Genomic DNA, 25130 nt, shown 5'->3' with positions numbered 1-25130 from the left:
GAACACTGTAACATGACCTCTTTAGAGCCATTACATTTGCTGATAGTCACATGCCGTAATTATTCAACCAACCCACTTTTAGCAGGGGGGGGCATAAAGTAAGTATGATAACAGCCGACAGAAAAGGGCATTATGGTCTATGAATGCATACCCCATATCTCAGATTTTGTATGTATAAATGAGCAATCTGATCCCTTATATTATTATTTGAGGGATTATATTTCCTTAAATACAGAATTCAAGGGAAAGGGTAAGCAAGGAAAAGAAGGTTAACACAGCAATGTGTTCAAAAAGCTTAACCTTGAAGTATATCCACCTAGTATCTAATGAAGTATCACTGAATTATGAGACCATCTAATGCAAAAACATAACACAGTCAAACTGAGGCAAAAAATACAAGGATTTAATTGATATACAGTGAAACATATTTTGCCACTAAGCCTCAGTCACTGCAGCTACAACTATTTTAACCTTTATTATTTCAGGGAAATACTTCAGTAATTTTTAGGCATCATCTGGGTTACCTGAGATGAGGTCAGAAGTTAGTATAAGGAATAGGAAGGAAGAATTATCCAAAGTTTTACTTTTCCATACAATTTTAAAAATCACTCTTTTCTTTCTTTTCTTACAAGCAGATAGCAGCAGGTCATGTCGGGCTGGGAGGTGATGATGCACACAGACAGTGGAATAAAGGAGTCGAAGCAGAGTTACAGAGAATAAAAGAGCATCACAAAGAGAATGGCATGAGATGATCAGATGAGAAAAAGCAGCAGGGAGGAAGAAGGCGACAGGAGACAAGAGTAAGTGAGGTAAAGAGACAAGGATCAAGAGAAAAAACAGAGTGTCGTGTTTGCCCTTGAATCAGTAGCAGCAGCTCAGTGCCCTAGCCTAGTTTAACTGCTCCTCCTAGACTAGCCCTGTCAGTGATAAATTAATAAGCACATGTCTTTGGGGGACATCTGCTTTTTCAGGCCTTGTTATCTCCCACCCTCACCGAGCATGTACAATATTTATTTATTTTGAGGATGTATGGAACTTGGAACAAAATAATCATCTCGTCTGAACATTTATTTTAACATTCTGTGTAAATTGATAACAAAAGAAAGAAATTTGAAAGCTTCGACTCACTGTCAAACATTTGTCATATTGATTTTGCTCCAGCTTTCTTTTAAGCCTGAGAATCTGATGGATACGCCTGCTCAAGGGGCTGAACACAGCTAAAGCTTGTTCCATGTGTTCAAACAAATCCAGCCTACAGTATTTGTCGAGGAGATATAATTAGCTAATTGTATTACCTGATCACCAGCAATTTTTTTCTGCAAAAATGATTGCCAGTCTCTGTTTCAAGCTTCTCATAGGTAAAAATATTCTGCTTTTCTGTGATAGCAAAGTGAGTATGTTTGGACTGTTGGTAGGGTAAGAAAAAGCAATCTGAATTAGGCAAGTTACAGTTTTGAAAACTATAACAGGAATTTTTATGATGTTTTATAGACAAGATCAATTAATCAAGAAAACAATCAGCCATAAATGACAAAAAAATAGTCATTTTTGCAGCCTAAAATTGTTCCATGTCAGTCTCTTGAACACTTAAGCAGCAACATCATTCTTCATATGCCTTACATTGTAGTCCCCTCCAGTACAACCAACACTTTCTGCAGCTGCCAAGTGATTGCAACTATGTACTGCCACTGGAATGGATAAGTGCCCTAGTTAATAACATTTACTGGTGGAGGAAGAAGTTTTCCTGAACTGGTAATATTTTTCTCTTAGGCCTAGTTTTCACAGTTTGTTCCATTAATCCATTAATGCATTAGCTAGACCCACAAAGCTGTGGGGGACTTGAGCCTATCCCCACTGATAATCGCCAGTCTACAGGTACAATCACCAGTTAATCTACACTACATGTCTTTGGACTGTGGGAGGAAACCAGAGCACCCAGAGAAAACCCACGCAGACAAATGGAGAACATGCAGCCTCCATGCCGAAAGGCCCGTCACCACTGTGCCGCCCCCTTTTAAGTCATATGCCATCAAATTTCACAGAAGAGCTGATGTCCCATATCGGGCAAACAGTAAAATAACATCCATTCTTTGCTTCCCTGAGGGGCTGTGGCATTGAAAAAAGCTCGAACGCCTACAGTGGAAACACAAGTGCAGCTCTGTGTTGGCAACTGTGGGAGTGGAAGGAAAGCAGCATTTTGTTCAGGACATTTGCATAAAGTTTGCTTGGTTGCTATGCCATCTGAGTGAACAGTCACACCAGTTCTTTTTCTTTCTTTGGAGTTTTTTTTAACTCCTCAAACAAGTCACCTTAGAATTTTTTAAATACTACTAAAAAGTTTTTGATGACAAAAATCCATCACAGAAAACCCCTAATGAAACTCTGGCCATACACCTTATTTTCATGTGGACTTCACAGTTTGCCAGAGTTCTATTTCTAACAGTGGCTGGTTTATAAGTAATGAGATTGTATCAATACCAGTTCATCAGCAATGTTGTTCTAAGACAAATGGAATTTTAAGCAAGTATTACCGACATTTTGTGCAACTTAAGAGACCCACTCAAATAATTATGGAATTACAGAAATGTTTGCTGACCGGACTTAGACTGTAATTGTTAAATGATTTCATTGGTCCTTCAGAAGTGACATTTAACTTTAAAACAGTGCCCTTGGAGCATACACTGATCCTTTCTTAGCATTTAAAGTAATAACCCGAGGTTTATTAGTCAAAGATTGTTTCTTCAGCAATAGAGTAGTGTGGGGTTTGCATGTCTCACATAAAAACTAAGCTAAAAATGTTGAAATACCCTAAATAGGGGTTTCATTCTGTAGTTTCAATATACAATAGAAACAGAGTTGTGGTTGTTATATTTAACTCTCAGACTTCTCGGTATCATTTGAAACCTTTGTGTCATGCATTGTTAAAAATATCATTAATATGATTATCTGTTGCAGTAAAACACATTTGCTGCAAAATTCTTCTGCAAAACTGAAGGAGTAATGAACAACCGGGCAAGATTTCTGTTTTTGTCAAATGCAGGAAATTAAAGACCTGACAAATCTAGGTACCTCATCATAGAGATGCAGGCATCATCAATCATGCATCATCAAACGGAAGACGAGAAAAAGACTGCTGGCGAGGCAACATGGCTGTACAATATAGGTCAACTTATAAAAAATGGATTTCAGGTGTTTTATGAGGGAGGAAATGTTTTTAGCATGTTTTTATACTTCGAGAATAAAGGTAAACATCACTTTTTTAGTTTACAGACATAAGTACTACTCATAAAATTGCAGTGGCAGCAACTTTTGACATCATTAAGCTGAAGAAACCATGAGCGTAAAAACTCGCTGTTATACATATATTGACCTGTAATTCATGGCACCATCATCGAATCATTAAGTGTAAGCTTAACCTTAGCAGAGTCTGCCGGAGTTCCTGGGCCCTGCCTCCTCTGAGACAATGACGTCGAGCTCTATTGATTTAGTATTGATCTGTATCACCTCTTTTTCTCACTCTGTCTCATATTGATGGAAATTTCCAAACCACAGCACTCTAAAATACCAGCCAGTGTTCTGTTTTTGCTGCATCCCTCTCCATCCGTCGTCTTTATATTCTGTGCATGCCTGACAGGTCTATGAAAGCAGTGACAGCAAGAAGAGGAAGTGAGACTTCTGTGAATCATAGAGGAAATCTCAAGCCTGCTGTTAAATACCATTGAATAAACAGTCTGAGCTCTATTATACGGGGATTGAATAACACTCAATTAACACAGAACTAAAAGCTTACACAGGATAGTACAAGTCTCGTCACTTCCATCTGTGTGTGTGTGTGTCTGTGTGTAAACAATAGATCAAAACACCAGCTGTGAGAGGAAGCCAACAAATGAGCAGACAGAAGAGCAAGCAAACGGTGACCAAGCAAATTGTAATGCAGAAGTGACAAATTATTAATGCTTTTTGTCGCTTTCGTTTACCCACAATTTCCCCTTTATGTTTTATGTAAAGTACTTTTTTTAGGTGTACAAAAATAACATGATGGCCAAGTCAATTAGTTTTGGCAGTTTTGTGAGCTCTCAAAACAGCAGTTGACAGATGAGCTAGGATTTGTTGCTCAGTTGCCCCTCTGTGGCCTTGAGTCAATGTTTATTTTCTATATGCAACTTAAACTGGAAAACACAGAGCAGAACAATTAATAGTAATAAAATAATATGCATCTCATTTGTATAGTGCTTTTTTTTGACACTCAAAGACACTTTACAGGCACATAATAATAAAAAAAACAAAAAACAAGAACTCTGCTTTGAAACGCTATTAAAGATGCCACAGTCAGATTGCTTAAACTGTCCTGTACTGTCACCAAAAGCAGCAAAATATGTTAATAAAGTCTATTAATGTCCATTTACTTCAAGTGCTATAATCTAAAAAAAATACCAGAAAATTTCATACATAATGCACCAAATTATTACATAATTACATATACGATTTATTTATCCAAATGCTTCTACTTGTGGCGAGAGGAACAATATGCCTAATTTACCTGGAGCACTCATTTCATGTTTTTTCCCGATGCAAATTTGACACCAATACATGAATACTGATACCCACAACTGAATACACAAATGTGGGTGCTTGAAGTATGATATAAATGAAAGACAAGAGGCGGATAACGATACTATATTATTACTTGTGGACTTTGGGAAATTGTAAACTTTTGTTTCACACATATTTATAGTCTGATCTCTTGTAATTAATAATAGAAGATGGTGTTTTAAAAGTCTGTTGGCACAACAGGACATGCAACCACAACTGTGACCTGGCCAACCTGTATGTAGCAGGCAGCAGACCATATGCCGAATTAAGATCACCTTCAATATAAGATTGTCAGGTTGTCCACCCCAAGCCATATTACGGAACGTACCATTCAGGCACATCCTTGTAAGCTGTAGAACACTAACCCCGAATATGGCAGGATGAAAAAAGAAGCCAAGTGCTCTGCTATCCTTTTAAAACTAGTTTCCACAAAAAAGCCTATGATAACTGATTGAGCATAGTTCCCACAAAGGTATTCATCTAGGTAAGCAATGACTTGACCCAAATTGCTCCACAGCAGTGTTGGCTGGTTTTGATCCTCGGGTTTTCTGCCAGAAAGCACGCTTTGTTACTTTAATCTCCAATTCAAGCCAAGCAGCACTACTGCCGAGTTCAAGCAAGGTAAGCTCTTCGCTGAGGTGAAGGTCAAATCAATGTATTAGCCTATGCATTGGCAAAGCATCAGTCTACCTAACATCATGTGAGCCTGAAGCAGCAGGTATTAAACCAGACCGAGATAATTGACTGACTGATGGCCTGACTGATCTACAAAATTCAGAAAACAGAAGCTAAGAAAGAAATGACATTCATTTCTATATTAATATTACAAATGTTAAATAATTTGTGTACATACAAAGAAGCAAAAATAGGAACAGTTTACACTTTATGTTCTCATCCATGCATTACTGTAAGTAAACCTTTTACATACTAAAAAAACAACTGACCCTTTAGCTAATAAAGAGAGCCATTGGTTAGCCAGCTAAAAATTAAGTGAAACTTATTATAATTTGCAATGCTGCAGGAAAGAAAACGTAAGTATTATTTCAGACAAATAGCTACATAGGAACAGAGAGGTAGTAAAAAGCAGGCAGCCTGTAGCAAAAAAGGAAATAAATACATAGAAACCAATGTGCAAAGAGATGTTTAGAACTAGGGACTTTCCAATCACATGTAAAGAGAAAACCACAGACTTAATGTCATACAAAGGTCCGCCAACCAGTGTGGAAAGTGGTGGCAAGGGTTAAAGATATAGGCTACCGCAGTTCATCTTTCTGTTTCTCTATTCCACACACTGTAAGAAAGAAGTAGTCTACAGGTCTGAAAGTTAACTCAAAACAGATCTGTCCTAAATCTATTGTATTTAATGGCTAACAGTATGGAGAAATTTGTTGCAAAAAAAAAGTCAGTTCATATAGAAATCTACAAAAAAAAGACACAAAATCTTACTCATGTATTACCTAAGCAAACATTTTCCTAATGAGTTTATGGTCTCAATGGCTTATTTTAAGTATTCTACAATACAGCATGATGTTCATTTTGTAAATTATGGTTACATTTAGAGTAAATCAGGCATACTTTATTGTCTGCTACCACAGCAACTTGTCAGTCAGAAAAGACATGTAGCAGTGCATAATCACAGCACATTTGAATAGCCCTGGGTGTAGTCAGTGGTTACATATTGTAACTCTGACCCTTGTACAGACTGTTTTGAACTCACAAAAGTTTCAATTTATCAAGTTAGTTGCAGTATCCAGAAAGAAAAACCTATCGTTCAGCACTTGACTGTACACTAAGAAGTCAGCTGATTATGTTTTCTGGCACATACATTTATTTTGAAGGCTGTTTTTGACAAGCCAAACTGATTATTCCAATTAGCATCACATTCAATTACAGATGCACCTTCCAAACCTAGCTAACTAATTAGCATTGGCTGATGATATAATGGTTACTTTGTCAACAATATGCATAGTAGGGGCTTTTACGGCATAGATGAATTTTTGGCGCCCTACAAGGCAGTTTTAGAAGCAAGTGCCACAGTCAAATAAGGTAACAGACTCATCGTCTTTCCTGTACTGTATGCCAACCACAAAAGGCTCATTCTGACTCAACAAAAAACCCGAATAGTGTCCTCAGATTCCTCCGTCAGAGCCACCCCTCGCTCTTCTCCAGCCTATTCACATCTCTTCACTTTCGACTCCAAAAAGCCAAGATGGCGACACAGTCCACAAACAAATGGGTGACATCATGGCGACTATGTCCACTTCCTCTGTGCAGTCTATGTTCCAGTCACGTGACCTAAATCACTGTGCAATCTCTCCAGTGGTCCGACACATTCAGCAGATGCTGTACAAGTTGAGCAGTGCCTTTAAACCTAAGGAGAACTGTTCTCACTCCCAGATTACTTCAGCCCAACCAGCTGCTCAGCACAGGATTTCTCCATCTGCCTACTTGTCTACTCAAGCTGTGGCTCTTTGCGTCTCAAATGACATCTACGGTAAAACAAATAACCTGTCTCACCAAATGCCTGACCAATAACTGGTGACTCACTACATCAAAAAATGCAATGACGTCAAACCCACTAACAAGGATCTTATTCATCTACTAATACACAACACTGATAAAGAATGGAAACAGTAACAACAATTCATGCAGTGACCTCCATGATTTGTCCCTCTTGGTACTTGCTGTTGTTTGATCAGGAGCATCCTACTTGTCAAAGGCACTCAGGTCTTTATATCAGTCTCTTTCTCCTGCATCCAACAGACTGACTATGAGAACCAACAATTTATGTTACAGCTAATACATTATAGAGCTTGACATGTGCTGCTGTTACAAGATAATCAACATTATAGGCTTCATCTTTGTGTGGACATGTTTAAGCTCACTGGTGCCCATTGAAGTCTATATAGTAGAAATTCAGTTGAGCTAATAAAATAGCCAGACGCCAATGTCTGTTTTGAGTTAATCTGGCAGATTAAATACCCCAGTTCTGAATCCAGTACATTCAGTATGAAAAAATTTAATGTAAATGTCAAAATGTAAAATTAACTTACTGTGATTACCAAGTGATCCTTATTTTCATTGTCACTGAATCTTTGGATGATGTTCATTTTGTCGTTAATGATCATAGGATAACGTTATTTTTTATACCGACAAATCAAAGTAAAGATGTTTTTTTACCTTAGCTGACATGTTTCAACTGCAACTGCAGTCTTCATGTCATTGAATCTGCATTGTATTTTGAGAAAGTTTTGCATGGACATTTGTAGCACAAATTAAACCAAGGAAGAATTTATATCTATTTCTTTGGTGTATTTGACTAGAGTTACATTCCTGGATCTGAAAGTAAACTGATATTGTAGGCTCTTACTGATATTCATATAAGTAAGAATAACAACACATGAAAAAAATAAGATTTTTTTTCTCGTCTTTATTTATTATTTCAGCTGCCTTATGGACAATCTCCATTTACACAATCTTTGTGCCACACTGTGTGAAACTACCTTGAGCAAGTTTTAACGTGGTATATAGTGCTCTGGATTACAAAAGCCACTTAGTGGAAATTGGGATATCTCCATCAATTACTGCATTTCCATCCTTGATAATTCCTAGTTAGGAATGTCTGCTTATTCTTTTGTTCACCCAGTCTTACTCTGCAAGCAATCCTTACATACCAAATTATAAAACCAAACAGTCTTTTAACCAATTAAATTGAGGTTATGAAACATATTTTCCATACAGGTATTAACATGAGCAGACTGGGATTAAATCTGGATCATTTCTGACAGTGTGCGTCCAGCTTTAGAGAGATTTGGAGCACATTTGGTTGAACTTGGCATCCATCCACATAGTCTAAAACAACCACTCAATGACCTGGCAACAGCAGTCCCACACTGCAGGCAGCTGTGTGATTATGACACTGCTGTGACTGCTGTGTGTGCGTGTGTTTTCCTTCCATATAAAAACTACGGGTCATCTTACATACTCATCTTATCTCACACCACAGGAGACTGGAGAGTTTTGACACTGCTGGTATGTGCATACGTGAGATTCTTCATAAAAGGCTACAGGTTCACCTCAGGAAAATTTAACAGGACTGAATGTTTATCGTTAAATTGCCTCAAGTGTCTAAATGACCTTGTTTTTTATACATACTGCCAATCAGTTACAACAGTTACTGCTGACAGTAACATACTGACTGTGTCATTAAAATTGGTTTAGCGACTCAAAACAGGCACTTTTGCATCTAGTAGGCTTTGATTTTATTTTGTCTTCGTAATTAATTTAGCCAAAGACAGAAACATATTCGTGAATTTATTACGTAAACACTGATAGTAATTATCTGAGTGTCAATGCCAGCTATTCACTGTCTCCACTTCTTGAATATGAGGATTTGTTTAAATTAAAAATCTTAAATCGTGTTTAATGTGTCACTGTATGCTTTACAAATGAAATTATAATGTTTATCCATTACTATTTTCTCTCATTTCATAGGCAGGGCCATTAATATAATATGGGCACAAATAATTACTTTTAAAATTGTTGGAAGAATAATGAGTAACGAAAAGTCTTGCAATAAATTGGATATGCATGCTCAGTTTTTGATGCAAGTATTTTAGAAAGTTGTTGATTCAACTTTACTGTACTGCTCTGATTGCTATATTTTCCGGTACCATTGTCTACCTAGAAAGGGCTCTCAGTATAAAACAACGCAACTCAGCAGCAGCACAAAGTAAAACCTCCAGAACGACTAGAAGATTGAATCAGAACTTTGCTTAAACGGTTTACTGAACATTAAAAGCTTTCATGAAGGTAGGATTTAGAGAACATCGTTGATTTAGATCACTTATGTTCTGCAAAGTGCTCACAGACTAGCACTTGTGTGGAGAGATGTCAGTATCAATCGAAAATGTGTAACAGCAGCTGACTCAACAACTGTTTTTAACATTTTTCCAACACTACAAAGTTGACCTTTACTCCAGGCTGTCTATACACATATCTGGTGTAGCTTACACAATAACCTAGCTATTGTGGTAGCAGGTTGTACTACCGTGCTAAAAAGACAGATTTTACACAAGGAAAATTAAATTTAACGTCTGTGTGACAGTCACACATTTGACTATGTCTCATGTGGTAACGCTCCATCACATACTTAGTCTATTACACTGTAAATACCAAACTGAAGCTTCACTTTAAAGACTATATATTGGGCATCAAATCATAATTGCAAATATCTGTCACAAAAACTACAATTGCATATTTTCCCCTTAATCGCACAGAATACAGTACAGAAACATCAGAGTCTGCCTTCCTGTCTAATTAACTGTCAGAACAGTTTTCTGCAGATACATCACGTAAACAAAATAACTTCCTTTTTATCAGTTGAACACAAATTTGTTAGAACACTGGTTCAATGTGTATTTTAGAGTTAATAAATGCAATATAAGCAAAGGCGATGCTATGGAAAATGTAACGTCCATTATTATGTTTGAGAAGGAAAGCAAAATAATATTACTAACAATCAATATAATAATTATTTATTTTTTTAATCACATCTTGAAATGTACTATAGAAAATCTCTAACTATTAAATTCGCTGAAAGATTTCAAGGTACCAGTTGGTATTTTTGACAAAAAATCACTGCAGGTTCATTTGCCGTCAGACTGATTAAAGCAAAATGCAACAATAAGTCAGTATTTTACATTTACGATATAACATGTCAGTGGGTGCACTAATGTCCTACAATTTAGCTGTCTAATGCATGGAGGTCCTTTTGCTTATGCAGATTGTACACCATATGGAGAGACCAATCCGTCCTAATTCAGGGCAATGACCGGATACGATTATGCAATCTGCAAAGAGAAGAACCCAGTTGTGAACGCCTCACATCACCGAAAGGAAATTGTTGAATCAGATATTGCATTAAAAAAAAAATCTATTCATGTGGATCAGTGCAGGCAAAAACTGTTTAATGTCACACGCTGTGCCGTAAAACAGCAGAACATTCCAGCACAGACAGTTTAATACAGCCGAGCAGGAAGCATCCGAGTCACCGATGAAGCTTTCCAGAAACAAGCAGAACAGAAAACGAAACTACCCGTGCACAGTTCAGGAGAACAAAAACTCCAGACAACCGAAATTACAGAATGCATGCCGTTTCTGTGCACAATAACCGTCAGAACCAGATGATCCTCAATTACCCAAGGGATCTCGCATTCTTCACGTTTAAGCAAAAACACACAAAACCGCTAACTACAAACCAAACCATTACACTATCAAATGTCTACAAAACTGGAAAAAAAATGCACCAAATAGTTTTGCATGTGGCACCAATAAAGCCCTAGATCATTGAATTATTAATGACAGTTTTCTTTTTCTGTCTCCGAGTTAGCTGCCTGTGCCTGCGGAGGAGCCACAGATGTGATGGAACTGCTAGCCGTTAGCCGTTAGCTCCCAGTGAACACAAATCAAGTCACAAACGGCTTTTAAACCGTCGTCCGATTAAACGTTAACACCCGAACAAAGATACGACCACGGCAGACAAATTCACAAAGTACACATGAGCCGAAATTAAACAAACACTTAACATTAAAAGGTCAGACAGTTAGCTTAGCAAGCTAACAGTAGTTAGCGTCTAAGATGCTGAGAGAACCAGAAGAAGCGCTGTTAGCAGAGCAAAGCTAATCAGTCGCTCTGGGGTACCTACCAGGTCAAAACAAACAGGAACGCGGAGCAAGATGCATTAATTTCTTGTTTGGATTGTGTGGTCGACGTCTGGAGAGACGACAACTTCGACGGGATCAAAGCAGAGGATGTAGAAATATCGTCGGGAACATTGCAAAGACACTCGAAATTAATGTGGTTCCTGTTTTTTTTTTTTTTTGTAGCTCGGACTGGCTCGGATGCCCGTTTGCAGGTCGTTGCTTAGAGAGACTCATACACACCCTCAAGGGACGAACCTGCCAAATACTGACCCCGCCTCTCTCAATGTGAGCACAGCGGGAGGCAGCTGCCAAATACTGACCCCGCCTTGCAAGCAGCAAACTTACAACAGACACAAGTAACTGTTGACTTCCTTCATACGGCTGTGATTAATGTTGTTCTCTGTCGGTGACAGTTTAACTAATCCAGTGTCCTTGTCGCAAAATATATTGTAAATGCATTTATAAAGGTGTCTTGTAGTACTTTTATATTTTATATTAAACTGAATTAAAGCAGTTATTACACATTTCCCCTATTATTATTTTTAGACACAATAGCTTCATTTAGATGCATATATATTTTAAATAGACACTAATGGAAAGAGCAAATCTATTTTGTCTGAATATATATACACACACACATATGTATGTATATATATATATATGTGTGTGTGCGTGTGTGTGTATATATATATATAAATATATATGTATATATACACATATATATACATATATGTATATATGTACATAAATGTGTGTGTGCGTGTGTGTGTGCGTGTGTGTGTGTGTGTGTGTGTGTGTGTGTGTGTGTGTGTGTGTGTAAATGTATATGTAAACTGTAATTAAATTATAACTGATCAGCCTAGGACAAAAGTTACAACTTTATTACAACTTTATTATGACAGTTAATTAAATTTCTGATGTAACAATGCCAAATTACTGATCACTAGGGATGTTCAGCATACAGTTATATACTTTAACATATTACAAAATAGATATTTCTGATAGTTTTTGTTAAAGTTAATGGATAACCCCACATGAGTCTCAAATATGAAGTAAAACAAAGTTTATATGTGTATTCTTACAATAAAAAGAACAAAAGCTTATTTTTCACATCAAATTGTTACACTGACTTACCTTAAAGCCATTTCTTTTGATTTCCTTCCACCAGTATATTTATTTATTTTTGGTTATTTTTTAAATCCTATTTAAACCTTAGCAAGGCCACTATGATCCAAGAAAAGATCCAGTGATCAAGAGGGGACTGATTGAAGGAGGGTTCTTATCTCTGTGGGCATCTTACCTCGGTTTAGTCTTTATATGTATATTAATATATTTGTATACACATTTAAAACTACTGGTACTGTTTCATCCACCTGAAATTGTTAAACAGCAAATACTTCCATTTATATTGCTCATATTTACTTTTATTAATATATTTAAGTGGAAATGTTTAAATATTTGTTGGATGGCTGTAATATTAATTTAGTCTCCTTTTCTAAAGCTTTCATCTCCATCTTACTGTCTTTATTAGTACAAGTTTGCATGGATGCAAAAGACTGGTCGATCTCCTCATCCTTATGAATAATAGTATTTTCTGTATCAAAAGGAATCACACACAGACTGACTCCTTTACAATAGAGAATATCATTGATTTTTTTTGAATTCATTTGGTGTATCACTGCATTTAAACTGAAACCTTTTTGTAGAGGTGACCAAATCCTACATTTAGGCATTGCACCTGTCATGCTGAGCAGAAAGTATTAAAAGTGGAATAACTGTAATAAATACACTGTATTCTTTTCTTCAAAATGACTTATTTATCCACATTCTTTGCTTTTAAAGTGTCCTAAAAGCAAACGCAAAAGAGAAATAACTTCATATAACAACTCAACAAACCTAAAAACTCTTTGAACACAGATGATGGTGTGTCATCCACTATTTCAGAAATATACCTACGGTTGTAATGGCTGGAAAATAAAACTCAATTAGTATATATCGCCACCTGGTGGACTTTCTGTTGTACAGCATTCAGTTTGAAATCGCCAGATCTGTCCTCTTCTCCCTTCACACGCCTGCAATAGCCCCTTTTCCTTTGTTGTTTCAGTGTCCGTTACAGCGGTTAATTAAGTGAATCCAATGCAAACACGAGCTGCTCTATAGACACTTTATTGCTGTGTTTATTGTTTTACACTCAATGGAATGTCTAACTGTGTGTTTGGTGGGCCAGTCCATACACACACCCTCCAAACATATGTTACCAAACCAAGATTTAAATAGCAAAAAAACAACTAGAGTGCAGTAATACAATATACATGACACTATAAAGTCTTATGGTGAATTCATTCTCACTAACATATAGGCTATACTGGCCCATTTACAAAATGCTTCTTTATATATATTTATATATGAGATATAAAACAAGAGTAATGCACATTCTTCAAAAGGTAAAGAAACTGTGGTGTTTTTGTATATATGCAGATATATTTGTGTGTGATTTGTCTGGTGGCAAACCCCCCCCCCCAAACATACCCAACAGTCGTTATTGTAAAGTGTATCGACAACATACAAAATAAAAACACAAATGACAGTATTGTTGAGGAGACCTACTAGAAGAGAGATCATCAAAGAGGAAAACATCATCATCCATGTAGGACTGTGTGAGACAAAGAAACAATGATTCGCAGTAGAAATTAGTAACCATGTATTTTAAATATATGAGGGCAGTGAGCTTTGAGCCAAATTGTCTCCTTTAAATGTTAAAAGAGGTTGTTTTTGTCTTGCTCTGGTCCAACGCTTATTTCCCTAGCAGCATAATAACACAAAACCTATTTTGTAAGATAAGTTGGATAATATTCAACATTATAATTGTGAACAAAATCCTCAACCAAAACAAAAGTCAGAGCCTGATATAGCTCATTCCTTTGTGCCATTGAGCACTATTGTTCTCCAAAAACCATCAAATCAGCCACATTATTACACTGAGTGATGTGGTTCTTTGTTGGCATAAACTTGTGCTTTACTCTGAGTCATTGTCATGCTGTCATAAATACTCAGTAAAGCATCAATCTGTTAATTCACAGTGGAATATAGTCTCCGGCAAATGCAAGATCTACTCCTGTCTGAGCAATATTTAGGAGCAGGGATTTTTGTAGACCTTTTAAAATGTCATTCACTCCTCGTCTATGCTTAAAGATTTGCACCCTCAACAGGAATTTATGAGTCAGATTGCCATAATCAGGTATTAAAAGTCCAGAAATGTGACTTTGTTTTGGTGTTGTCATCAGATTTTATGGGGTTGACAAGAACAAAAATATTGTCAGCTTAATGATTTCCTGGCGCTAAATAAGTACGCAGCTCATTTCAAATGGTTATAATGAGACAGTTTGTGTGAGATATTGCTTCATTACATATTTATTTCAAGAACTAAATAAAATTGTTCAACCAGTGAAAATATAAAAGATAATCCTTTGTTGATGTAAACTGCTTTGCCTTCTTAATGAATTTTATGATCAAGCTTTTGAATTCCAACAAAAAGTGTGTGCTGTAGGTAAAAATGGCACAAGTGATGCATTTGAATTGCTTATTAGCTACTGAATCTACACCCTGCGGGTTTAAGTGAGATAATATTTTACAAAGTGGTTGCTGCAGAGTGTTGTGTTTGTTTGACACATATGACTAACATGGGAAACACACACACGCAGACACACACTCGCTCGTACACATGCAGCCACACAGTAGTGTTTCCATGACTTCAGAGGACATTACATTGGCTTACATTCAGTTCTTGGAAGTTTACACTGACTGTAACCATAACTTACTACTTTCCTAACCCTAACTCTAGCCTTAACCTAACGTTAAAAGACACGTCTTCACCTTAAAATGGAATGATTTACGTTAGGGGTGACTTGCTTTTTGTCCCCGTGAGCAAGACAGGTCCCCATAATATGATTTGTGATTTGTGTTTATTAGATATAGGTCCCCACAACATGAGTAACACCTGCCCACACACACACATGCACACAAAGTGGCTGATTTTTTTCAATCTGTATGGATTATAGCAACTTCTGTATTGAGTGTAACCACTTGCTGACTGACTCTCCTCCACAAATACAGAGAGTAAAATGCCTGGAGATCCTGTATCATTGCATTTTGACCTCTTAACATGGACGACCAGATCCTAAATGCTGGCATTGTACAAATACACCTGTCATGTGGAATACAGAGCAGAGAAAGTGGAAACATCTGAAACACCTACACTGTACTTTTCAGGAACGTTTGCCTGTTTCTTCAGCATGATACATTTTCAACTTTGAAGGAATCTTAAGAGCCAAAGCAAAAGAGAAGTTCCTTTAAATAACTGAACAAACCTACAACCGTTTGAACATAGATGGTGGCGTCTTGTCCGCTATTCGACAAATATGACTACAGTTGTAAAGACTGGAATGGTGAGTGACTGTAACTAGATTGATGGATGTCTAAAACAAGCCCACCAGCTTATATACAAACTATAGATATCTCTTAATGTGCTTGACAGATTTCAGGCAGAAAGGGGAGAAGTACAGTTTAACCGGAGATTACATCTTGTACTTCACAATAAACAGTCCTGGTGGTGTTGTCGTCTTTTTTCTTTATTTTTCTTGAATCTCGCTCCGTCCATGTGTACTGGGTAGCCAAGGTTTTAAGCTTCGTACACCCTGTGGAAGAAAACAAAGCTTGAGTTAAGTCCTCTGTTCAAGTATCACTTAAGGATTCATTCATTTGGTTGCATTCACAAATCAGGTTTTTCCGCTTGCTTCCTCAGCCTTCAGCAACAGGTGATTCTGTTTCATTTCTTTCAACGTGGAAACCAAAAGCTGAGTAACTTGAAGGACATGAGTTTGATTACTCTGTAACCCACAGAGTCCCTGTGGAAATGTTCTTTTGTCCAAAACATCTCTACCTTCTCCACAAGACTAATCAACAGATCTGTGGCTGACCCTGACCTCTGATCTGCCCATTGTAAAGTTAAGGTAAGAGGAACAAGAAATTAATACAGTAAACACACATACCCATTGGATATCTGGTCTACAGATAGCAGAGGTCGGTACATGAAACGGTGCATGTACGTGTGTGTTTGAAATCATCACTTTAAAACTTGTTTGAACTTACTTCTTAAAACTAGATTTGAAACTTATTAAGATGGCAAACTGTCTTTTTTTTTGTACACATTAAGCACACAAGACATAGCATGGTAATGAGTGAGTTTTAGGGGTGTTGGTGAGATGATGTTGTTATCTTTGAACAGAGCCAGGCTAGCTGTTTCCCTTTGTTACAAGTCTTTATGCTAATCAGGTGTATTTAGTTTTTTTTGGTTTTTTTGTAGGGTCAAAACCCAGCTTAGCTCTAAATTAGAGCTAGGCTGGGTTTTGTTACTGTCCATATTTAATAGTGCTGTGGGGTCTTTGCTATAATATTTATATTAGTTAGGTTAAGTTCCACAATTCCATTATTCTGCATAATTAATAACGCCGCAGGGTCTCAACTCTCATAGGTGTTTTAGTCAGGTAAAGTAGTATTTTATGTGATTTTTAGAGGTTTTTAATCCCTACTATAGACAATTTCTCAATAAAATCACACCAAATATAAAACACTATAGGTTCTTGATCCCATTATTATTATTGTTGTTGTTGTTGTTGTTAGAACCCCATAGAACCGTGATTTCTATTGATCTTCTCCACTAGGTACCAAAGGCGCAGATTTTCTAAAATGCTGAACCATTCCTTAAAATACATGTTATAACTACTGTTTCATTTGTAGACTTGATAAGTATGACTGAGGATTTTTTTCTCAGTGCATTCTTAGTAAAATGTTTTTTTAGAAACTATTTGTGTGAGAATTGCATATAACTCTTAACTCTTTTAAAAACACAAATCCATTTCCCATGCCACTGTGACACCTTATCTGATTTTCACACTTTCTCCAGGACTTCTTAAAGGATTACCTGTGCTTGTCCTTCCAGATACGGAACCATTTCACCAGATTCTTGGTGCTCTGAAGTTTGGGATGGAGACAGTACTCCTGCCCCTTGAACCGAGCAACATTCTCCATTGTCACACTGAGGGAAGAAAGAAACAATGTTAAAACCTGCAGGAAGACATGACAGTTCACAACATGTGGCAAATAAAGCATGGTTTGCAGGTCAAAAATTCCATTTTAATTTTACCTAGCCTGTACCTAGCTGAACATGCATTAAGAAACAACAGAGTAATTCAATCAGGTTTGAATTTGCACCTGTGTGTTTTCAATTGAGGGCTGTAGGGCAGCCAACTATTTCAGAGCGCCCTTGAAGTTTAATGTAGCCATGCTCCTACACTTACAGCTCACAAATGTATACAGAACTAGTTTAAAAAGCAGCATAGTGGGCCTAAAAGTCAAATTTTACCCACAAAAATTGAGCCCCAAAATATGTCTGCTACTGTATCATGACTGATAAAAAGGTTAACTACAAAAACATTTTTAAAAATGTCTTACAAATATTTGATATTTGGCCCTACAGTGCAACCATCTGGATACAAAACAGTTTTATTAGTTCAACTGAGAAAATGTTGAGCTCTACAGCTACAAGAGCCAATTTGTGGCATGTTTTTCATGAACCTCAGTGGAGCTGAATACAGCAAAAATACCTTTTTTGAACTATTTCAAAACACCTATAAGCCAGTGTACAGCTTCTGAATAGAGGCTGGTCAAATTGTAGCAAGTTTGACATGTTTTTACCCCAAATTTTAGCTGCTATTCTCCACTGCCGCCAATAACATTCCCACACTTTAATGCCCTCACAATTCAAAAGATCAGCTTGCACAGCTTGGCCGGCTTATTGGCAATGAAGCAATATTATTGAGCTGCCACTTAAAAATGTGACACCTAAGCTCACTGAATCACTCGGTCTGTCTGTAACCCTGTACTTAAGGCCACGATAGAGACAGTCTGCCTGCATGTGGCATATTCAACGCAAACAAGACAATGTGGTGAAAAAACAGCCACCACACTACAGGGCCTCTCCATCCAGTGACACACTCAAAGCCTCACCAAACCATGAATGCTAAATGACTTGACTGGGAGAGAAAAGACTTGACTCTTAAAAATAACGCTGCATTCAGTAGTTATACGGATTAGATTAAAGACTTTTGCATCTATTTCCCTGCGTATTCAGTTGTCACTTTGCTTGGCTATTGAAGCTTTAGTTGATTAGCTGTGTGTGCTTTGTTATGCAAGAACTACGCTTTGAGCTTGTGTGTGTGTATTTAATAGAGACAACATGAAAGTGCTTGTGTTTGCACGCATGCCAATGGAGTCATATTTGCAAGGCTGTTCATCAGGGGTGAAATTTAACCTAATTACTGTGTTAATGTGAGCTTTGGTCCTTGCTCATTATCATTCACCTAGGTAGCCGAAGCACAGCCATTGACTCTTAAAGCCCTCCTGAGTCTGAACATTAAAATGACATAAAAGAGAAACATAAAGTGACAAAAATGACAAGAAAAAGAAAAAGAAAATGGAGAAAACAGGGAGAAATAAGAGGAAACATGGGGCATTTAGGGCTCCCAGCTTGTGTGTGTTTGTGTTTAGGAGTGGCCGCTCAGAATCCCAAACTGAAAGCCGTAAGCCAAACGGCCAGAGAGGGGACTCTCTTGCTCATTTCTCTCCCGCTCTCTTTGTTTCTGTGGCTTTCCGGAGCCTGCTGAGGCTCATTTTTCACAGGGCACCAATGGCTGGTGGCCCCCAACTCATGCTAATAGAGCAGTCTTGAATGATGACTGTGTGGCGGCGAACACACTCACACAGAAATAGACCTGTGAACTGACACACATCAAATCAAATCTAATGCTACTGAGTGGTTTGTTTGCTTTGTGAATGCACACACAATTGATATCCTCCACTTGATGTGTTGGCATATCTTCAAAAACAGCTAAACCCTTTTCCCTTCTACCACACACACACAGCCACAACATTAAAACCACTTCACCAGGTGAAGTGAATAACGTGGGATTAACTCATTACAGTGCAACATTCTGCTGGGAAATCTTGGGTCCTGGCATTCATGTGGATGATACTTTGACATGTACCACCCAATTAAACATCACACACCATTCTATTACGATGACACCCCCTGAGGGAAGCACCCCTCCTCCACAAGGACAATGGATCTCACCATAGCCCAAAAACTTCTGAAACAGCTTGAGGAACATGACAAAGAAGCCATGGTGGGACACAGACCTCCAAACTCCTACTCTGAAGGATGCACTGGAACAAGACTGGTCCATGGAGGCCCAACCCTGCAAACCACAGGACCTACTGTCCTGGTGACAGATGTCATAGGACACCTCTGGATGTCCCCAGTGTATGTGTTGATGGTTCAGAACAGTCTCAGTGGCTCATGGGGACCTGGATGGTATGAGGCCCGTAATGTAAATCTTGTGGCTGATCGATGTTTATTAAAATACAACAACAAAAGCATGTCATTCTTTCTTTAGTTTTTAAAAGTGTTGATTGAAGCTTTTTATGTAGCCTCTCCATAACCTTTATATGTCACGTTGCATATTTGTCCAAATCCAATCCATTCAAAAAGCAATTTGATACTTGGTACTTACTATTACGGCTGCATTAGGGCAGTTTTTTGACATTATCTATTATCTTACGAATGAACCATTATATATATATATATATATATATATATATATATATATATATATATATATATATATATATATATATATATATATATATATATATAGTCTCAAATGGAAAAAAAAATGCATCTTTGTCCAAACATCTCTTGAAAACTGGTTAAAATGATAACTTGATTTCATGCATGGGATCCATGAAATCTCTCAGTTGACATGAATATTTCTCAACAGTACAATAAACATTTTGAAATAAAAGGTGGAAACAGCATGTCATTTTGGATATTGAATACACACACATCTAAGCATGAGGTTGTCTCAGTGGTCGCCGCTGTTCCCCAGATTGTGTTCTCAGTGTGATATCGTAATTTGGCAGTAGGTGGCAGCAGAGCCTGTGTCCTGAACGCAAAACGAACTCCCAGGAGGCTGACATAACATCCCCATCTGTTGTCTCTTCATGCAGCCTTTACATGGAACTTCAAATAAATTCCACACAGAAATCATAGCTCATATTTCTGGCTATGTGTGTGAGTTGATCCTCAAGTCAATTTCAACACAAAGACAAATAACAAATAGTACAGTATGCATTGTACACATGTATAAGTGAGCTTATTTATCAAAGTTTAAAGTGTCTCTTGAGGCACCACAGGTTACCTCAGGTCTGTTTGGATATCTTCAATGGAGGAGGCCTTGCTATCAACAGGGAGGTTCATGCTACACTGATGATGGCTCAAATTGAAGATAATAATGGTCTGTGTGCTGGAGCTTTGATTTCATGGATCAAAGGTCAGATAGAAGAGAGAGAGAGAGAGAGAGAGAAGGCAGCAGGGTGGGATGGTTTTCAGACGTCAAGTGCAGGTACATACTTATCTGTTTGAGACATTACTATATGTAACGATGATGCACTGCACGTTGCCAGAGAGGTCTTCATTTTGCACTAAGGGTTCAGTTTATTACTGGAAGGCATGAAACTCGATTATAATGTGTTGTTAAAAGTACTTGAACACTCTGGAAAGTTCTAGAAGGCAGTTCTTCCTTCCTCCCCACCTTTCACACTAATAAATCAACTCTACCTCCTGCCTCCGGGGGGTAATTAAATCATCAGTTTATTATCGCACTGTAAATCCTTCTAAGTGCTCTGAGCACAGGCGACAGGGTGTTTTGATAATGCCCATACAGCTGCCAAATGATTTTATGGTATTTTGGAGAAGAGTCACAGTACACTTACGGTTGTAAATCATCAAATAATCTACTGATTGTATGACTTGTATTCAGTGCGTGCAGAGAGTATATGTTGAGAAGAAAAGGGTAAGAATGAGAAGAGGAGTGAGAAGAAAAGGAGAAAATAGGAGGATCAGAAAAAAAGAAGCCAGAGGATAGACAGAGGCAGGTAGGGAAAGGTCAAGGGATTAAGGAAAAGGAAAGTATGAAGGTGGGGAGCAAGAGGAGAGGAAATGGAAACAAGAGAGAGACCTCACAGCGAAAATGACATGTGAAGAGCGACAGACTGAAAGATAAAAAGTATGACTCACAATATCATCTTCTCTTGGCAGTACGGGTGTTTGGGTTTGATCTCCAGCTTCTGTACATCCTTGTATCTGATCTTTGGACCTTTTCTGGTGCACCTGCACTTGTAGGCTGTTGGGAAATACAAACCGCATGTTAGATGGGCTTGCTTCTTGTCGGTCCTTGTATTTTTTAAAAAAAAAGAAATGTGAGGAACTTGTGCTGCAGGGGATTTAAAATAATGGAAACTGATCATCACCAGTCTCATAATTACTTCCAGCAAAGAAACTGGCACAGATATGAAAGTGACAAAAAAGTTAATTCTTTGCGATTTGACAGCAAATTGGCTCGCGATCACGACTAAGTCCCCAGTTTATCTTTGGATTATACACTGACAAGTGGGTATTATCTGTTCCTATATTTATATCTGGCAACGTGCTGTCTAAATTTCATGCTTTATGCACGGTTTTACTTCCAGTTAGGTCACAGTGAAATTAAAGGCACATTTAAACAGAAATACAATTTAGCATGTAGTTGGCTCCCAGCAAAAAGCAAGCGTTACTAAAAATTAAACTCCTGAGTTCAGAAAAAATAGTTTAATTTCCCTCTGAGAAGAATTTTATGACATTTTGCTCAGTGTTCGTGTTCACTGTGTGCCAGCAAAACAAAACCATTTGGTGTTTTATCTAGTTCAGCTCAGAACAGATTCATAATGAAGGGATTTAAGTGATCCAGTAAGGCTTCAAACTGTCCTCCAGCTATTGTGCAATCTCACTTTTCATTCCACTAGATGTTTAGTTTAGAAAATTCTTGCACTGTAAGCCCTGCAGGACAGATGATGCACTACTTTCACTGAAGCTACATGAAGTCACACTTCTACAGTAGCCATCTATTTATGAATTTCCATCTATCATCTTCTCCAGGTCCCATTTCTGTAGCTGCTGTGGCTTTATGCTGCTGAATAAACGCAGAGGAAATGAGTTCTGTCGGGTTGTATATTTGTGTTGGGAGGTGATGACCTGGATGGTCCAAGGTTTCCTTCATCCATCACCGGCTATCTGCCCTGACCGCCAACCACTAAATCTGCCACAAGCTCCACAGTGCAGCACAGACACACTGGACAACAAAGGCCAATAAAACTGGTGAAACACCGAAGTGAATATATTGGATGGAAGGAAACAGCTCCAACACTTTGCCCAGTTGTACAGAAAGCGATACCTGTTAACCTGTTTCTTAAATTGAGAACTTCTTAACGTCTATTTTCTGTAATATTGAGGTGATGGTAAACATCAAACATTTCAAAAAACCAACAATGAAAGACTACAAATTGGAAAGAGGACTTATATAAGTCTGTTGCTGTTATGGTCAAAATTATGATGCTATATAAACAGACATGCAAAAAGCTGACACAGAAAAACATTACAATGGCCCTGGTTGATATAAACATATAGCTTTTCCCAAACATTTGACAGTTGCAGATGCAAATGAATAAAATTAGTGTAAAGAAGGAAAAATGTTCCCCTCCTTTAACTTGTTGTTCACAAAAAAGATATATTGGGATTTAAATCACTTCAGCTTCATATGGTGGCTTCACTTGTTTTGCCACTGAGTCCCAGAAAGATGTTCAGGGTGCAAAGAGAGTCTATAACTTAAAGCTCGCAACACTTCTATTCTTCTATATCAGTTTAGATTTAAGGATGTCAGTGTCTATGGGTAGCTGTAATTCCGTTAGAAACAAAGTGCTCGAGTGTTTTGAGATCAGATTAAATGCATGCAGCAGGTGGTAGATTGGTGATGGCAAAATTGAAATCATTTTGTGAAGCAGGAAACACACCACCGAGACACTTAAGTTGTCGTAAGTTGTGCTGACAATTTGGGCATCAGCTTATTCCAAACAAACTTTGGCTGGGAAATGTAATTATGCATGAATCCCTCCATCTTTTCCCCTTAGTAAGAAATCAATTAAAGCGTAAAGACCCTCCACAGGCTCCAGCTAAGGTTTGTTATTCAGTTACATCACCACTGTTTAAGTGCATTTTAAGAGGAAAAAAACCCGCAAACTTGAACTACAAATGAACAAATAAAAGTGTTTACCTTCTGCGCTCAGGAAATATAAGGCCACCACTAAGAAAAGTAGCACCACCGTGCACCGATGCATGTCTTCACAAGTACAAAAAATGTTCTTTTTTTATTGAAGAAAGTTCCTCAAAAATCCCTCCAAGCTGTCTATAGGAGTAAACACGCGGAGGAGAATCAACTTTTTAAAGATAACATCCACTTGCTGTGACTATTGGACGGCAGAACTGAAGGCGCGCTGAGCGGTTTCTGCCTTTTTGGAGTCCCTTTGGAGCGCTGATTGTGCAACTCCGTCTGTGCGTCCTGAGCGCCTGGATGAATCTCCAATCAGTCGTTTAGGTCTCCCTCACTCTCTCTCTCTCTCTCTCTCTCTCTCTCTCTCTCTCTTTCTCCCTCTCTCTCGCTGTGGAAAGGGAAGGCAGCAGCTCTTTTAAAAAGCTGCCCGCTGTCCCCTCCTCATTAATATGCACGGCCAGACAGCGAATCAAACACTTGTGGCCTGCGAGGGAGAAGTGGAGAACATGGAAAAGGAGGGAGGGAAGGAAAAACACAAAATACGCAGATTGTTCTCCGAAATGATGGGTGGGATGACGTCTGCTGTGATCCACTGTCTAGTTTATGGTGTTCTTCGGTTCTGATTAGAAATGACAGATAACTTTACATTGTGGCAGCGATGGCAACCGCTGCGTAACCGCTACAGAGCGGATGTTGAATAAGATTTGAGCGAATTTTACGCGAAACTTTTCGGTCCCTCTCGCTGAAAACAAATTACCTAACATATTTTAGGGAAGTGAGCGAAACATTCAAGAGCTTTATTATTCTAAATTGTACGACGTTTTGGAATGGTAGTGCGTGGTTGCCATAGCCACGGTAAAAAAAACAACAACAAAAAAACTAGTTTCTAATTGGCTGCAAGTTGTCAGCTAAAATCACATTATGTAACCATGTATAAGTTTAAAGGTTTACCTCCATTTGATGAATGAAAACCTTGAGGTGCGTCTGAAAGCACAGAAAGTGAAACTTCAAGCTTAGTTTAGTTTGTTACATGTGGTTTGAACGAACACATTTCAGGTGTAGTGCCAAAAAAGTGATCATGTGCCAAAAAAACTGATTGCGCTCTTCTTTTTGAAGCTGTATTGATCAGTTTATATCCATCTACAGCTGCTTTTATCTGGGTCACACAGTCATAACCTGCATGTGCAAATAATTTTGTGTCTGTGGTATGAGAAACAGTGTGTCTTTCTGAACCGTTGATGTTCAGCAATGTTTGCACTTTATACTCAGACATGGCATTTGCTGATCGTAGGCAATATTGTTTTTAATGCTTAGGCTATATGTGTGTGGTATGTCTAACACACTTGTTTAGACCACAATCAAATGGCAGATGGGTTTTTAACATAAAATAAAGAAATCTCTTTTCTAATCAAGTCAATTTAATGCATTCTGAACATTTCACTTACACTGATGGTGCTGCAGTCACTTTGGGGCAAGTGGAAGACTGCCTAACATGAGTTGAACGGGTCCTTTAAAGTTATTTCAAACAATAAAAACAACTGGATTGGTTGAAATACAGGGTTCATAGCAGGCAAAA

The 25130-nt window shown here is 37.9% G+C and overlaps 2 protein-coding genes across 6 annotated transcripts in view; both read right to left on the bottom strand.

Moving 5' to 3' along the window:
• fam13b (family with sequence similarity 13 member B) overlaps positions 1-11552 on the bottom strand; it is an 82038-nt gene extending 70486 nt beyond the window's left edge. For 2 of the 5 annotated variants that reach the window (XM_023288227.3, XM_035956336.2), the window contains exon 1: positions 11300-11552. The gene's annotated coding sequence lies outside the window, so the exon portion shown is untranslated. The remainder of the gene's footprint in view (positions 1-11299) is intronic. The other 3 variants (XM_023288225.3, XM_023288226.3, XM_023288228.3) reach the window with 2 other exon arrangements.
• A 1895-nt stretch (positions 11553-13447) lies between these two features.
• On the bottom strand, positions 13448-23914 carry cxcl14 (chemokine (C-X-C motif) ligand 14). Its single transcript, XM_023288240.3, has 4 exons — positions 23558-23914; positions 21490-21595; positions 17278-17391; positions 13448-15991 (listed from the first exon to the last, which is right to left on the bottom strand). Exons 1-4 carry the CDS (start codon positions 23619-23621, stop codon positions 15976-15978), a joined length of 300 nt encoding a protein of 99 aa, XP_023144008.1. The 5' UTR covers positions 23622-23914; the 3' UTR covers positions 13448-15975.
• Between the last annotated feature and the right edge of the window lie 1216 nt (positions 23915-25130).

The sequence above is a fragment of the Amphiprion ocellaris genome, chromosome 13, assembly GCF_022539595.1.
Source record: "Amphiprion ocellaris isolate individual 3 ecotype Okinawa chromosome 13, ASM2253959v1, whole genome shotgun sequence".
In the NCBI taxonomy this organism is placed as follows: domain Eukaryota; kingdom Metazoa; phylum Chordata; class Actinopteri; family Pomacentridae; genus Amphiprion; species Amphiprion ocellaris.
The sequence above is the reverse complement of the archived record's forward strand: the minus strand, read 5'-3'. Positions and strand labels throughout refer to the sequence as shown.